The sequence below is a fragment of the Malurus melanocephalus genome, unplaced genomic scaffold (assembly GCF_030028575.1).
Source record: "Malurus melanocephalus ecotype Western Australia unplaced genomic scaffold, MMel_1.1 scaffold_73, whole genome shotgun sequence".
NCBI classification, from domain to species: domain Eukaryota; kingdom Metazoa; phylum Chordata; class Aves; order Passeriformes; family Maluridae; genus Malurus; species Malurus melanocephalus.
In genome coordinates, this window is record NW_026623305.1 from 463,394 (window position 1) to 481,453 (window position 18,060).

General features: G+C 39.8%; 1 protein-coding gene across 3 annotated transcripts in view; it reads right to left on the reverse strand.

Moving 5' to 3' along the window:
• DOCK10 (dedicator of cytokinesis 10) overlaps window positions 1-18,060 on the reverse strand; it is a 115,856-nt gene that overhangs the window by 35,116 nt on the left and 62,680 nt on the right. For all 3 annotated transcript variants that reach the window (XM_057366877.1, XM_057366876.1, XM_057366875.1), the window contains 11 exons: window positions 14,340-14,462; window positions 13,017-13,096; window positions 11,748-11,935; window positions 11,057-11,122; window positions 10,140-10,232; window positions 8,154-8,277; window positions 7,879-7,997; window positions 7,128-7,214; window positions 6,523-6,615; window positions 4,406-4,524; window positions 1,784-1,853 (listed from right to left, as the gene is read on the reverse strand). In XM_057366877.1, the coding sequence (XP_057222860.1) occupies window positions 1,784-1,853; window positions 4,406-4,524; window positions 6,523-6,615; window positions 7,128-7,214; window positions 7,879-7,997; window positions 8,154-8,277; window positions 10,140-10,232; window positions 11,057-11,122; window positions 11,748-11,935; window positions 13,017-13,096; window positions 14,340-14,462 (1,162 nt within the window). The remainder of the gene's footprint in view (window positions 1-1,783; window positions 1,854-4,405; window positions 4,525-6,522; window positions 6,616-7,127; window positions 7,215-7,878; window positions 7,998-8,153; window positions 8,278-10,139; window positions 10,233-11,056; window positions 11,123-11,747; window positions 11,936-13,016; window positions 13,097-14,339; window positions 14,463-18,060) is intronic.

An 18,060-nucleotide genomic window follows, 5' to 3' on the forward strand; every position in this document is an offset into this window, starting at 1 on the left:
ATTTAAAATGTTTTCCCAATCAGCAGCCTAGTTCCGATCATATTTTCATTATTCTACCCATGAATGTGCTGAAGTCCCCAGTTTATCAGGAATGTATGTGCTTTCACTTTATTCATAAATTGAACAGCCCCTCCAAAYTCCTGTCACATACATTACTCATCATCTACAAATGAAATGTACTTTATGAGAACCACTTGCTGCACAGTGAAGCAGGATATCATTTCAGCCAGCACTCCCCACAATTCTGTCTCTGTTTCTTTCCATGACTGTGGCAGATCTCTTATTGCCATCAAGACCTCCCTTAGTTCTGCCACCCTTGAYCAGAGCAGGCAAACACACAAAATAATGGCAATATCTCCTTCTACTCTTTTCACAACCTTCAGTTCTCCTCTATGCTGYTATTTCAAATACACAAATAAGTCAGTAAACATTGCACTCAAAGATATTACAACTTTCTCATTACTGATTCATCAAGCATGACTGGAACAAAATTCACCATCCCTCTCCACTGCAATTAAAAGAGAGCGAAAACAAAGGCAAGTGAAGGGAATAAATAAGTGTAACCCCCTTAAATGGGATTCACTTGTCTGTGGATTTTTCTGTTCCTGCCAGTAGCAGCAGGTAATGTGTGCTTCTGCTTAAAAACACTGCTGCATAAAACTTGCAGCTTATAAAGCTCCTACCCCAGTATACTGATGGGGAGAAATGATGAGATAGTTGCTGGCCAACAGCATTATTCATACTCCTTTAATATTCAACTGATACAGATGACAAGAAGCTAATTTTTAAAGGGGTCACTCCTTTGTTTTTTAATACTACAGCTTGTMCAGAAGCAAGCTCCATACACAGAACATACCCATATATATCCTAAATATACCCTATTCTTCAAAACAATAAAGGATTAAAAAAAGGCTGAGGAAATAGGGAAAAGTTATAAGATCTAAATTCTATGGATGAGAAAAGAATTTATGTACAGTAGCACATGCAAAAACAAGGGATCTTGAGACTAAAATCCTCACTTCATCATAAAAAGCTTAGTTAAAAAGCTATGGCTTCCTAAGAGATATGCRGCCATTTTCCACAAAGAGCACTCAGAAGTACTTTGTTCATAAAAATTACTACATGCGTATCCTTTTCAAGGGATTTATAGGGATTCAAAGGGATTGAAAGGGATTGCCTTACGAGGGCAGCCCTGTACCTATATAACATAGATGGCCAGATATTTTTTGGTGATAAATCTCATCACAGTCCAGAGGAGTGCTGCGATCTGCAAGAGCATCAATATCTCTCACTGGTGTCTATCTGGATGAAGTTTCATGATCTTTCATSTTTCATCTCCCCCTTCCCTTCTCCCAAACCCTTTACAGTGGGAAATTCTCGGTTTAAAACCATCTCACAAAGACTGACACTAAGCCTGCACTCTTAAAAGCTCAGTGGTAGTGCATTTGCAACAGGTTTTGGTTCTAAAATAYAAGTTCTAATTATCAGAACTGCATGAACTGCAGGTTCTCCGCCCTGTGCTTGCTCAACTTGATGTTCTATGGAAAAAAAGCTGCAGCAGCAGCAGCAGAGATCTGAGCAGCAGCTTGTCYTCAGCAGAAGAGTTTTAAAGTTTCTTAACCAGAAAGAACTTCTCTCAGTCGCCAGTGGCAGAAAGTCATGATGCAAATGAAGAAAAAGATACAAACAAGTAGAACTAAGAGTAAACAGGAAAAAAAACCACAAAACCACCCAATCCAATCCATCTCTCCACAACATATTAACATCCCAACAGCAGCCATACCGTCACATAAGAATTGATGCAGYTGTCTAGCTGTTCTTCATGGCACTTGGCAACAATGTTGGTGAGAACTCTGCAAGAAAAAAGAACAAAAGTTGGGCTATTTTGTGTCATATGGCAGAGAAAGTCTACCTGATTCATCACATTGTCCTGTTCATGTAAGCTCATGTAAAACAGTGCGTGAGGGATGTGATCCAAAGGATGAGTAACACTGCAAAATCTGTTCACTGGGAAAAACCAGTCAYTCCTTGGACTGTGCTGTTACATATGCATCTGCTTAACAAAATGTACCCAGTGTGAAGGATAATAACTGTACTGTCATTACAACGAAATAAAATATTAACAAAGTTTATACAGACCTCGGATACTGAGGAATAACAAAAATTAGACTACACTTATGGAACAGAGAGGCAAGGGCACCTTTCTCCAGGAATGCTACTTGCTAAGCTCTCTCAGATGTCTGTAATGGTGTGAATGCCCTGACACTTTGCCTAAGCTGGCTCTGCTCATCAAAGCAAAGCCCCAGCASGGTGGAGCCTGAGCAGGGCCCTCTGCAGCACTGTCTGCTCATATTCCTGGAGTCAGCACAGCACCCTCAGCACAGCAGGGACAGGCTGGACACTTGGAGTGACCACAAATCACCTTGGGGATCAGCAACAGGGGAGAAAATTGCCAGGATCACACTGGCACTCACTCTCAAAACCTGAGCTCCTACTAACCACAGGGATGGCACTACATGAGACCAAGAATTTCAGCAAAGTTTTCTCTTCGATTTGTATCTGGGCCAACTTTGAAATTCATTCTCAACTTGGCCACAACTCTGGGCAAGAAGTCTTCTTCAACTTGGCCATATAATTTCCTTTTGATTATCGGGAACTCATTTTTTCAAGGTACTTAATACAGAAAAGACTCTGCTATTTTATAGTCTTATTTTTAAGCTCAAGAATCCAGGGATAGGCACAGTAACAGTATGACTAAAATAGATTAATAATATGCCTGACTGTGGTCCACATACAAGTACTGATTTAGACTGGCTTGGTGATTTGAGTGACTTCTGACAATTCCTATTATTGGATCCAAAAGCTTTGTAATTCCCTTAAGTATTTTTAATTGATCTCATTTCTTGCTGTTAGTAGGAGAAGCAAAACTTGCAGCAAAACACAAAATCGATGACAAAATTAGTTGTGCCTGTTCTGATATTCTTACCTTCATTCTAATTTGAAACTGAAATGAGTTCTGGCAAAAATGTGACAGAGAAACGATGACACGGCTGGGCCCCCAGACAAGTAAATAACCGTGGGTATAAAAGGAATAATGTTTTCTCCCCAACTCATAAGCCTATCTATGCTCTCATTCTGTTGTTGCTGCTTTTAATAGGTCCAACCCAAGTTGCTTCAAGCTACTGAGAACAAAACACAGAGTGTGTATATATAGGACACGTCAATGAATGACACACACAGCAGACATGCATATTCCCACTGGCATCAGCTCTGCCAGCACAAAAGCCACTACACATGCAAGAAAAACACTGAGAATCCTACTTTTTTTCTTTTTTCTTTTTTTTTTTTTTTTTTGGCCAGGTGGGTGTATAGTCAAAATCTGAAGCATGAAATAATGAACACCTTCCATTTTTCCATCTAATCATTAAAACTATATTTTAAACAGCTGCTTCTTCAGCATATTTCCAGTCAGTTAATTGATGCTGAAATTCTTTTAATAATCCTAGTAYTATCTGTGGTAAAAACTAGCCTTGGCCCTGAAAAATGCCACAATCCCTTGATAAAGCATATTGTAACTCCAGCTTTCCAGGGCTGACAGGGAATTCTGTTCCCTTATTCCTTTAAGTTTTCCTAATYAATMTTTCTTCAGGAACTAATTCTGAAGYACAATCTGTGGAAGGAAAGAACACTGACAGCAGATTAGTCTAACAGGGTTGCAGAGGACAGCTGTAATTTTTTCCTACAAATAGTATTGTAGTCTCCATGTTTAGCTACTGGCAAAAGTACAACAAAAGCACCACTATGGCCAAGAGYAAATGCAACACAACTTTCTGCCCTCCTGCAGAGACCAATAATAATAATATCTCCAGTATTTTTTTTCCTCTTGCCCTGATTAACAGCATCAATAAAGACAATTTCATTATGTGAGGGGTGAGAGACTCAGCAAATCATCTGAGTTGTTTGCCTGCTCTCTGGAAAATGCTTCTATTGCTTTTCAGCTATTGCTGATATATTCCAATTAAAAATGCCCCTGAATGRTGTGACCTGGTTGTTTGACTCTGCACTGGATGCAGCAAGATGCTAAGCTCTTCCTGTGCTGAACTCCTCATTCTCAGAATATAAACCAGAGTTGAAAAGCAGCTTTGTTAGGAAGCTCTTTGCTCCTCAGGAATGAGATCTTTCCCCAGGATTGCCTCAGGGTAGACAGACACATCCACCATGGTCAGTGATTTCCATCCACATGATACCAACGCTCTTCCACGTGTTCTCTGCAGAGCTCAGTGCTCAGGGGGAAGCAGCATTCTCACCTACTATAGTCTAAATGTCATGGARCAGCTCCAACTGAACCAACATCTGCATTTGCACTCCTGAGTGAATTCTCATCACACAGGAATTACCCACATACCTGGTCACAGCTGTTGTAACTTCATCATCRCTGTTTTGCACCAAAACCCAGAAGAGTTGATTCAGGACTACAGGAAGAAAATTCATAATTACATGGATCTTCTCAATCCTCAACAAATTCTGTATGGGAAGTAAAGAAGAAAATGAGAGACTTTCAACACAAGCAATGAGAGCTGACAGCTGCCATGCAGCTTTCCTGCTTCAGCCTCCTGCAGCCACTTCTGTACCAGCAGGAGGAAAACAGGTCAAAGTGGAAAACTGACACCTCATGAAGCTTGCTTTAAATATGGCCACAACACAACTGTAGGTTTGTCCAAATTTCAGAATTCCAGTATTTTGTTCTACATTGACTTAAAGAAAAAAGAAAAAAAAAACAACAGAGAAACCCAAAACAATTTTTATATTTCTCTAAGGATACTATCTAAGGGCAATARAAAAAGTCAACTGCTATTTTCAAAACATGCATTTCTGGTATTTTTAGGAAAACTCATTCTTTTTATGCAGAGATCTGATAAGCTGAATATGTTGTGGATAAAGTATTTTTAAAAGAACAGTGGTAAAGAAGAGTACTAACACACTAACCTGGCTGGACTGACAACTTATTATCTTCTCAAATCAAGAAAGATATTTAGCTTTTAATAAAAAGCAAACAAACAAACAAACTCCTTTGCATTTCTCCTAGGTTTCAGTCGTTTCCAAATCATTCCAGAACTTCTAACAGAGGTACTAGACATTTATAAATAAAGGCAAAGTACCCAGGGGAAGGTTACTTAGTCCCTGGTTATATTGCATAGTTGACTCCTTGTTGTGCACCAACATTGTCTCTGTTTTCTAACAAATTTACTGCAATATTTTTGAAAGGTAAACTGCAAACAGCAAATAAAGAACAGTGCAATTCTGGTGGCTTAGATGACCAACTTACTGTCTAGAAAGTTAAAAAGCTTTTATGGATTCCTAAACTTTGCCCAGGATGGTCAATGGCTTTCCAAAAATTAATTCTTAATTATTATAAACTTCATTCGGTAGAGGTGTAAGCTCTAACTAACACCAATGCTTTGATTTGTGAACAAATTGCTCAATAATTTCTTTAAATCAAGACAGTATTTGACAACAAAGCCACTCCTTTCAGTTCTGCAGGCTGACCTGCATCTACCAACAACAGGAGTGGCCATCCTTATGGATTTGTCCAGAGAACTAGCACAATTTATTGGAACTTAGTCTTCGGTTTTTAAAGCAAAAATCTCTTCCCAAGCAACTTGTATCTGATTAAGGTACACTCACATAGGAAAATATCAGCAAAGGAAAAGTGGGAAAGCACCCAGATGATGGCAACATCTAAACCCCAAACACCTGCTGGATTTTACAGTAAATGTCATGWGTAYRATGCTYCAGTCACAGYTCAGAGATGGAACAGTGTCACATCTGCCTTCAGTTTTCTTGCTTATCTGTCTGTTAATGCTCCACAAGCAGAGCAAGAACTCTGAATTCCAGCACTCATGAATAGGTGAAGAATTGGGGCCCTACATTTACCTGCTGCTCTTCTAATTAGCTAGTCATACTCCTTCCTTCCCAGAGTTTTTGACCTCTACTGAACATAGGCACACTTAATGCAGCTCTTGCTTATTCTTTTCATCTTTGCAGATGATGTTCTTTCTGGTTTCAGAACTTGACWGGCAACAAGCACCCTTGATTTATACACACAGAACACCCTGAGCAGCCCTTTGAACAGCATCCAGGTTTTGAGTGGAGGTAAGGATAGAATTTATTTAAGGCAAGAGAGGATTAGCAGGAATACTGCAGCTCTACAGGCTACAACTGCCCTCCCCAGACATTACTGGAGCAAYATCACATTATCCCCTAACAGGATCTGAGCTTTGGCATGGGCTGGATTACAGAGCTGCTGGGGCAGATGCAGCCCTGCTCTAAAGGAGAGGGATGGGAGGCAGCTGCAGGACCAGCAGTGCATCTGTCACACAAAGTCCATCTCAGTGGAGCTGTCACAGACCCTCTGCCTCCAGGTAAACCTGGGCCATGGTCACAACTCTGCAGTGAGGGATGAGTTGAGAGAAAMCCCTAAATACAATTGCATAGTGCAATTTGTGCTGCAAGTTACTTTACCTTACAAGAATTGATAAAATGTGAGGTAGGAGGCTGAGACAGATCCTTTTCCCTTTCCTGGCACTGATGGAAAAAGTTGTTCAGGTATGGATCCTAAAATAGAAAACACTGACATTAATTTATATTATAGATGATTAGCATTCAGTGCCAGAAAATGGTTACAGCAATCACCCATAAACACACTTGGTCCCCACCATCTTGTACTGCAGTCATGGAAAGAAAATCAATTTATTTCGTCCAGCCCATTGGCCAGCACAGCTACTTGCAAAATTCCAGGCAACTAATAATTTTTTAGTGTCGTGAGTGATTAATTTTTTCCTCACCATCTAAAGGGTTTCAAAGGCCAGAATTTTTTTCTTCCTGGTGCTTACAATTTATTTTCTTGCTGTTTAAATTGATATTCCGCATCTTTTTGTTGTTACAACCTTAAACAATTTTTTTCCTTGAATTGTATATTCCATCACTAGCCACTTGCCTTTCTGAACTGAAATAATCTTTAAATGTTATAGGAACAAATTCACACAGATTTTAAAACCMCTTTCAGACACCCCTTGACACTTTGTGTGTGTAAGCAGGCCACAGARCTGAGAGGAGTGTTGGCTTACCTGAGTATTTACAGTTGATACAACGAAAGTAGAGACTTTGAAAAGTGGTTTCCCACTGTCCACCCATTTTATATCACCGCCAATCTGCTGTTAAAACAAAAACAAAAATATTTTCCCAACTATTTCCTACTCATTCAAGTYTGCACCAAATCTTGAGGGCACAGCTTTGCACGTGAGTGTGCCTGAGCTGCAGTGGCTGCTGTGCTTTCACAAACACCATCAGTGCAACACAAAATCACTGTTCAGCACAAGATCGATGCCACCATTCAAGGGAATCATTCAAGATCCTGCCCCACCCTGTCCTCATGACAATAGCAAAACAAACACAAGGAGGCAGAAATAATCCAAGCTGTACTGGGTCAGCGGGAAAATATGATATCACACCACAAAACTGGAGAATGAATCATGACTGTGGATCACATCAGCTGGAGAATGAATGTCATATGGCCTGAGTTTGTGAAAAGACCTCTTTTTGAGCACTCTGATTCACATTTTGAGATGTTGTAACACTGAAGAATATATAAAATATACTTTTTCCATACACACCTGTGAATCAGCAACAGACAAGACTCAGGCCAGTCCTGCAGATATTTGTTACTACACTCAGTGATATGAAAATRAATATCCTAAACCAGACACCTTATTTATCTTCACACTCCTCAGCAAGTGCAAATGGGAATCTGATCTCATGTAAAGCACCTGCAAATGAATGCTCTGTGCCCTCTGAAGAACATGGAAGTATGATGGATACCTTTGCACTTGGCTCCTGAAGGCTCAGGTAGTTGGGGGGCAGGCTGCTGGCCACTGGCACGTGGTGCTCCTGCGAGGCCAGCTGGGCATCTTTCAAYAAAGGAAGCCAGGCGTACCCCACTGTGCACAAGAACAAAGAAATGGGACTCTTTGGAAAAAAAAACCAAGCTTCTGAAGTTCATAGGAAGACAATAACATCCAGCCAAAAACTTTGAAATCCTTATTTGAATGTACACAGTTTATASTTATAATTGAAAGTAATTCTACTACAGGTACCTGGTGTTTCCAGAGCCTCTTTCTTTTTGGCATTAGCTTTTGCATTTATGTCACAGGTGACATGATAAAATGAAAACAGAATGTGGTGTTTCTTATGGAGTTGAGTGGGAAGTTCAATTTTCACCTGAAATGTAAAATGTTACACCTCACTTTAGTTTAAAAATCAATTAAACCAGGCATCAGAGATGGGCTAAATGAGTGACATCTCTCTCTACACAGAGGTCTAAATATAGTCTGCCTTTACTGGGTAATGTTCACCCCACAGTAATTAATAATCCCTTAAGGAAATTGGTTATGATGATCATCTCTCACTTTTACTTACAACAGCATTTTTTCATTTTGTCTTGTGGAGGAATATTTTAATTAATGATGAAAGAGCGTAAGATGAAAGAGGACAGAATTAAAGAGTGGTGGACTCTGCTTAGAAGTGATCACCTGCACTTTAGCAACCATAAATAGCCAGCACCATGCTCCTATTTTCAGGATGACCAAACTAAAAATGAAAACAACATCTCTGCTACTACTTCATTATCATTTCATGGCAAAGACCAAGTARTAAAGGCCGACATGAGAATAAACTTTTATTTATGATTTCTGCTCAGTCTCAAATCCTGTATCATGCCATCCATGAATCCCTACATGCTGGTTTTGAGGTATTATTAATCTATTATAATAAAAATACAAAGCAACCAGAACATATTACCTTAAGAACTAATAAAAATGACCCTTTGCTCCTGTGAGCTGTGATGAAGTTTATCCAAGCTAATCCTATGCTAAAGTAAGGGTTAGAAATTGTTGAKAAATGCTTCCAGTGTTAAATCAGCTTATGAGTAAGAAACTGTACCATAAATATAGACACAAAATGGGCACTTATATGTGGAGAGTGAGATACCTTTCTTCTTAATATTCTACGTTCTTTTAAATTCTGCACTTGCTTTACCAGGAACATTTCAGATAGGAGCACACCTCCTCCAGCCAAATTGGCAACATCAGAATTCAGCTCCTCATTCAAGCTGAAAGTCATCTACCCAAAGCAAATGGCTCACTAGCATCACATGATGGACACTTTGAGATGTGTAAAACCCCAAAGCACATCTTGTAAAGGGCTGGTAGGGGGTTCATGAAAATGTAATGCTCCAAGTCCCACCTCAGTTCCTAAACATGAATCTTAAAGTTGATACTTCACATGTAGTCGTATATTTTCTGCTGACCTTGCCTCTGCCTATTTATCCAAGTAAATTTTTACTGAAAAAGGGAATTTTACTAAGAGAACAGTTTGCAAAATGCTGGCTATACACTGTGCTGTGTGCCAGTCTTATCACCGCACAAAAAGCAGTAGGGGAAAATCCAGAACAGACACTTGACATTCCAGGCCATCCAACACACAGGCACTGATAGAGGGAGATTAAGTTCACCTGCAGGAAGCCTGGGGAATCAATACTTGGTGCTGGTGAAACACAGATGCACGTGCAGCTAACATTTGGCAAAGGCCACCACATGAACTGTTCTGTAGCTGCATCCTCAAAAGCACCAGCTAAATGACTTGGGCAGCCACCACACATCACTGAACATTCTGTTCAGACCATTGGATCAACAAAAATGCCCCGATGCAGATCTTATATCTCAGAGAGGGATTTGGTCTGACACTTGGCTCCACACTTCATCATAATGTTTACTGTTTCCATTAAATTCAGAGGTGCAGCTGGACCCTTAATGTAATCCAGACGTGCATTTKAGAGAGCTGGACTGTTCCTAATTAATTCTACAGCATCTTAACTGTACTCAGAACATCTTACAAAAGGAACAATTCRCTGAGTTGATTTAAGAAGAGAAAACAAAACATGAGACTGCATGTCAATCTCACTGCACAACCCTTTCCAGATACACAGACAATTGCTACAGAACTGTTCTGTACAGATATTTTTCTGCTCCATTGGCAAACATGGGGGATTTGCAGACATTTAATGAAAGGAAAAGCAGACTGACCTCGTCATAGAAATCAGGATTCTGGGAATGATGTAGCACAGCAGTGTAGGCTGACGTTGTAAATAAGGGTCCACCYGGCTTCCCATAAATGCACTGATAAAAGTGACATGTTTGCATTACATTGGGAAATTCTGCTGAAGATACTAGTATTGGTATATCTAATATGCATGTACATTTAAAACAATATCATGAAAGATTGATTATTACTTTATGAAATATTAAAATAAATGTTTTAAGTGCTCAAACGTGGATYTTTTAATACACACTTCCAGTAAAAGGTCATTGATTCTGTGAAAATTACCCTGTGCTCAATTAAGCAATGCAGACTCCTTAGACTTCTTCCTTGCTGTTACCAATTTCAGAGTTTCTGCAAAAAGCTTTACAAAATCCATTTCATTTTTATGCAGTTCAATACACAATACAGTGCTTTTTTCCAAAGTTACAAAACTGTTAACAATCTCCTTTCTGGCAGGGTCCCGTCTGGGCGCTCTCAATTACTGAGTAATGGCAATTTTATTTATTGCTGGGAAAACGAGACCACAGCTGTACTATGCAACAGCCCTTGGGCAATAGCAAAGTTAACRATTAATTCTCAGGGCCTTCTAATTTTGTGCTTTTTATCAATCAAGTGTCCAGAGCTCAGTGAGAAATATAAGACAAATAGTAAATTCAAGAATAAGCAAGCTGCACTGTAAAAAAWGGCTCAGTTTTCTTGTATTATCTTCTTTCCCCTCCATAAATGAGAAAGCTGGCAGTGCAAAATGGAATCACTATGACCAGCTGGGATCTAACAGAASCACAGTGCAAATGTAGAGGGATGTATGACAACATCCACTCTGGAATTGTTCTGGTTTAGCACAGCCTTTATTCCTGGGTTTRACATGTCCTCAGAATCAGCACTCTCTCTTGCAGCTCACCTTCAGTGGCTTTGCTCCCTCTTCATCAGAGCTTTTAAACTCAATGCACACTGTTATATTCCGTGCCTGGAGAGACAGGAGTGTGTTAAAGCTTAGATCAGAAATGGGGTACCCATAAAAACTCAGGCAAATTACAGAATTTGTAATTTGTAATCAGAATCCAGGAGAAACATGCAGATGGCATATTAATATTTATAAATGCCTGTAARTCACAGTGGTATCACTATAAATAAAATTTCCAAAAAAACCTGAAAATTGCAAACCAGGCCTCAAAAGGACTGTACGGAAGCAGACTATTAAGAGACCAGGACTTACCTATATCTTGTCCTWAATTAATTAATTTTCAATCACCATGAAAACACAAGTGCTACTCAGGTTTCATTAAGAACTACAAACATCCAGATTAATTTTATCTGCACWTATTATGTCATTAACATAAAGCCCTTCTGAAAATTGTGAACAAGGTATTACCGCATTATCTCTCTTTAAATAACTGATACAACTTAAAATTAACCCATAGTCTCATTAAAATTGTACCAATGTCTTATGATTGCAAAACCACAGAAAGATGAAAAGCCAGCTCAGTGACACCACCACTTTCCTCTCCTTTATAAGCATTTCTTCACTCCTACAAGAGCTCATGCAATGCACTGGTAGCCCCATGATGGCCCRAATCAGCCACAGGCTGTACCTTGTTGAAGTGTTTTTGGCTGTCATACTTGAGGTGTTTTGGATAGATGTAGATTTGGTTCTTGTAAACTCTGTAAGGTCGAGAATATTTTGTTGAYTCCTGCACAAACTCCTCAACTTCCACTGTAGGTTGATGCTCCTTTACATTATGGAATGGCTTGACTGGAATGAAGGATGAAGTTACACAGTCTTCAAAAGGAAAGAAAAGAGAAACATCACATATCATGGTTTTTTACAGTCTTCCCACTAAAAATAAGTAGTATTGAAATGGAACATGCAAAATCCTGCCTTAATTTATGAAGAATGAGTAATGCTGAAATGCCTGACATTTGTGTTACCTCAGAACTGTTGCAGTATACCATACTTAAATGGTTTCTCTCACTTCAGTTAAKCTGTACAGCATTGGAAACCTCTTCTGACACCCCCAATATYTGGTGACATTTAATGCTGTGACAGCCCCATTGCAATATGGACAACTTCTACACAATGTACTGAGTGATGCTACTTCTAATCAATTTTACAGCTCAACAGCTCATTTAAGTTTTTCTATTATCTAATAACATAATAAATAAAATGAAGAAATGAGCAGTGCAGAACTCGATCAAATTTACGATGCAATTGGGATAACTGAAATCAGATCAAGAAACAGAAAGTGAAAATAAGCACTCTGAGTCTGGGAGCGATTAAAATTGGACAGAGAATACTTTCTCTTCCTATGCCATTAAATCAGTGAAGCATTTAACTTCATGGGGAATTCAAGCTGAGAGGGGTCACAAACTCAGAGATGTCCAGAGCTATCAGAAATATTTCTGGGAAATGCCACTGGGCAGTCCCTGCATACAAATTCCTTCCTCAAACCGATAAACCCCAGACAAAGTCTACCAATATGTTATGAGGAAGCTGAAAAAAGCTGGTGAACYCTCACATACACCATGGCAAATTTTACCTCCTTCTAAACTAGCACAAGAGGAAATTGCCAGTTTCAGAGTCATGAAGGTGCTCTGAAACCCAGGTACGTTGGGGAGGAGTGGCTCTAGGCCATCTGCAGCAGTGTGGTTTCTTTCTTCTCTTTCACAGACACTGAAAACTGGCCAGGTACAGGATGAAACAAAGAGTGGTGGAATGAAATGACAACAAATCAAAAACAGTCCCTTGCATACATTTTCCTATACAATGGACACTTCTGTCAGAACTGTCTCGAGGCACAATTGTGGATGGAAAGCCTGTGACCATGTCCTATTTAATGAGAATAATTAAAGTGGAATCYTACTTGGATGTTCCAAAGGAACACAATCAACCGCAATGTCCAAACAGCCAGGTATAGTCTGTATTTTGCTAATCTTCTCTGCTCTGCAATGAGAGAAATGAAAACGTTTTATGACATTAGAACAACAGAGATGATACCATTACAGGAATTAATCTAAAATGAAAAACAGACTCTGATTTAATGTACAAATATTCATTAGGCACATTTAACATACACCCATTGGCTATTAAACACTAATCAAATGCAACAGCAGAAATAAAATATGATTTGGTTTATGTTTTCTTTTTTTTTTCCCCTTGTAGAAGAGGAAGAAAGTGATGAAGCAAACTTGATGAGAATTAACTTATCTGCCTTAACTTTCTAAAATCTGAATGAAATATTTSCTAAAAGGAATTCAATGAGCACTGGGATAAGAGGAGTTCACCACATCGTGGTTCTGCAAGTGCCATGCTGAAAAGGACCAAGACATATTCCTTGTGCCCAAGCAATGTGAGCAGTGCCAAAACCACGATGTTAAACCTCTTTTGTCTAGGAGATGCTTTAGAGACACAAACACAGCAGTGGTGACACTGATGAATAGTCAGTGAYGTGTCCTGACCAGTAACAGGGAGATGGCACAAGTTAAGGGCCTGATCCAAGCCCCATAGCTGGCATTCAGTCTTTCTATAATAGTTTTTTTTTAATATAAATGGAACAGAAGTTATTTAGATTAATTCATTTCTAGGCACATTTAGAGTAGAAGGGACAAGAAGAAATACATGGTTCAATTCTCATGTCACTTATCCAGTATAAACACAGACCCTGCTCTAGGATTTACCTGATTTATACCTGTGGGGAAGACTATCCAGCCAAACCTCTGTTCAGTAATTTACAGACTGTAAAACTCTTGGAGAAGGTTTCTACTTTCAATGTCCATTCTTCAGTTTACCATGGAGACTCAAACAAAGAAAAGCAAGGAGTTGGGAAACCTATAAAGAACGTTTTTGCATCTCTGTCACCCTTTTTTTCTTTTTTTTTCCCTGAGATAATGTTCTCTTTTGGGGTACTTCACCTGCATCTCTCCTGACAGAAGCTGATTTAAGCAATCACTATTTTTAGGTACTAGTAACATTTACTTTAATGTGCCAAATGACATTTCAATTTTCCTGGAAAGTCCAACCTCAAGCACTTTTTGGCAGGTGATAACCTAATGTGAAAAACACTAATGTAATATAATTTAATATGGCCACTTTGGCACACTGTGTTAAATAAAGGAAAAAAAAAACAGTGAAAATTATTCTGCATAGCTTTGTAAAGTTTCAAAGCAAGTCAGAAACTTTTCCTTACCTTCTGTATTCTGCTATTAGTTTAATCAAATCTTCCATGGAAATCTTATTACTTTCTTGCCTGAATAAAGGTGAGAATCGGGAGTCTCTGTCAACATTTCCCTGATTATCTTTAAACACTGGTCTATAAAGAAAGAAAAACATGTTTATAAACACTCACCCATAAATACATGCATATTTATATATATATTTATATATTTGAACATTTGAAATTGTCATGTAATCTTTTAACAAGGCTRTGATATGAATTCCTACACAAATTCATGGCCTCTCCACAGATGTCCACCCAAGAAGAGCCCTGCCAAGCTTTATGTTAGCAGAAGCACAGGCAATTYCAGTTTATTCCATGTGCATCCCAGTCCTGCAAAGACSTCAGAGCTGGTTGGARTGAGAGCCTCTCCCCCATCACAGACATGATCCCTCACTTGAACAAAGAGAYTGATTCCTTCTTTGAAGGAACCAATTTGAAGAATTCAATGCATCAATAGGTAGCTTTATACATAGGTAATTTCATCCAAGAAACTATTATCCAAGGAAAATAATTATAATTTTAAATAACTGAAATCATGGCAAGCTGTCAAATCCGAGCCACCATCTCTTACCACACAAAGAAACACAATGCTTTTGCAGAAGCAGGTTAGAGACCTCAGTGAAAGTTCCTGTGCATTAAATCTGTCTTGTGCCCTCCAGGAGCACAACACCGACTCACTGTGCCTTAGCATTCCTTCACAAAACAAGTTTGTGGAGCACCAACTAAATTTTTGATGAAGCAGCTACACAATGCCCAGTGAACTGGAAAAGAAGGATACCCATCTAYAACGGAGAACAATAAATATCAGCTGTTGTGTGCACAGGAAAACATTTCCAGACATTTCCATTCCTGCTCATTGACACTTGCAGGATCTAAYTAAGACGTTGCAGTGCCCTTTGGATATCCTCAAGGGTCGCACACGCTGGCTGGACCGGATAATGTAACAGCTATCCAAATTAATGAACCTTGGATTCAACTGTAGTATGAGAAAACATTGCTTAACAAAAGTAAAATGTTCTTGACACTAAGTGCTGTTTTGTGAATCATTTGGCCAATCTTCCTTCCTTAATTTACTTCTCTGTTCCACTGCCAGTGAGAAGAATTGATGCCAGGACAAATTGTTGCCAGATGCAAAGTAACGGAGCAAACCTTTGGAAGAGGATCGCAGGAATGAGGATAAATGCACCATATCTTAACYTAATTAACTGAGAGAAGCCCCCCTATTTCATTTCTTTGCAACTGTAGAGAATGATCAACTGTCTTCTATCAGATTTTTGCCTCCAGCTGTTAGAGGGAATAAGGTCCACACCAACACACCACGTCAAAAAGCTTACCAGGGAGAAACCAGACCTAATTTCTGGCAGCCACCGCTTACTCTACAAATCCTATTAAACTGCTGTCAGAAAAAAAGAAAAAGGAAAGAAAAAAGATTTAACAATTACTACAGTATTGGTGCCACAACGATGTTTCTTGGACTCGGCATTGCTTCCTCCTCCAGACTAACAGAGAGGACCAAAGCATTTGGTGAGTGATCTCCTCTGTGCCACTGGGCTCTGCAATGTGCTGCTGAGCAAATCCAGGCTCTGCTGGAGACTGTTCAGTAATTCCAGAGCAGGCTCTGACACCAAGCAAACCCCTGCTCAGTGCAGCAGGGTGTAGGGAAGGGCTGGGGGTGCAACTGCAAAAGGAAAGTGAAGCTGCAATAGCTCATTCTGGGTCAGTGGCACTGAGCACAGCCTTCCACGAGGCTCAGGGACCAGCATCATGATCCTCAGGTCTCTTCAAACCCAAAAGATTCCATGGTTGCCCACTCCTCCCCACTGGTTCGGAGTCAGAAGGGCTTTACAGAGTCATCCTGCCCACAACCACTGCTCTGCAGCATCACTGCTCCCTGGCTATCACCTCCAGGACTGCTCCTCAATTGCTCAGCACCGTATCCCAGCCTAAATACATAATACATGTGTATTGTGCACCCAGGACAAAATTAAAGGCTGGTAAACACCACAAACAGGGAAATATTTATCTCTTCAACTTACACACATTATTCCATTTATATAAAGCTCTTACAACTACATGAGTAATTTACACATCCATTGAAAACAAGATAACCCTCCTTAAAAAGGTGTGTTTGATGCCCTGGTCAAACTAGTGGTGTCTCCATTCCCCCATTTCAGGCTCATTGCAGCTGAAGAGTTGCCAGAGCAGCAAATATTGAATGTGTTACAGCTGAGTAACTGCAGCCCTATGTTTTGCTAGATCCTTGCAGGTGGAACCAGAGTGCTCCTTGTCATGGTAAAAACACCAAAGGCATTTGAGAATGAAAACTGTCACATCTAAACAAGGAAATGCTTAGAAAACTTCTCCAGTCCTGGAGTCCAATATTTGTCTCATATATTAACAAYGCCTTAGTGCTGGATACTTATTTACTGAGATATTTGAATATGAAAATTTCACAGACCTAAAATATTGTAGAGWTTCTAAAGGTGGTAATTTAGGGGAAAACAAGTTAATAGATTCCACAAAAGAAACTGAAATACCACCTCAGTATTGAGGGTTTGTATGATTCTGCTCTTCCAACATTGTCCACTAGCTGATTGCCCACAATCCTAGAAGTTTTTAGAGCACAGAAAACCTATACATTGTTCATCATATAATTTTGAAAAGGGTACTATTGAAGTAGTGGTTTATGAGTTGTGGGAAAATTGCTCACCTCCAGGGTTAAACTTTCAGTGGAAGATCTGCAGCTACTGGAAATCAGYRCAGCCTCACTGTCTTCAGCTACCTCAGCCTGAACCAAAGCAGCAGCTGCAGAAGCTGCTGAAGGATTCAAATATTAGGCTCTAAAACATGATGTTTATGAGGGTGGAGGAGGCTTGAAGGARTAAGAGTGTAAAAACTAATCTCTGTGAATGAAGTTTCCCCCCACATCTACAAGATGTAGCTGAGGCAGATATTTGCAAACTTTGGCAGTTCTGGCAGCAATATGAGACTCTGACACRCTGTAATTCTAACACATACCGTAATTATACCTGCGAGAGCACACAGACACCAGATTTCCCAGCAGGAAAGCAGGGAAGAAGCCTGAGTCATGCTTCTGAGCAATGCTAACAAACTGGTGCCACAGGAGCTAATTAAGAGTTTCAGTCACATGTGCAATACTCAACTGTCAAGCGTTTGGCTTGCCGAATGCATACGTAAAAATCGCACTGAGGCCATCTGTAACTGCTTTAAGGAGGGAAAATTTCCAYACAAAAACAGGAGTGTGGTTAATGCCAGAATGAACTAACTGGAAAACACATGTCCCAACCCAGGGTTTTGTTATTTATCATAGCCAAACCATCCTTTCCCCCCTGTAGTGCAATAGCCTCATGCGGAAACTTCCATTTTCAAGTTGTGAAAACAGGAATAGGTTTTACACTTTGCTTTTACCAAAGTCAGTCCTGAGCAATGTTAATACATAAGCAGATGTAAATGAGAGTGGAATTGGAATTTTCTCAATGCACCCTAGCCTTTTGGGGTGCTCTCTGCCCCAGAGGGATAGCAGCTCAACTTCACTCATGTCTGTTGAGATTTTCCTCAGGCAGAGCAAGCACAGACCCGCAGCTCTGGGCTGAGGCACACACTCCTAATGCAGGGCAGGGCAGCTCGGGCACACACAGCCCAGCAACTGAGAGCCACAAGAGTGGGGCAC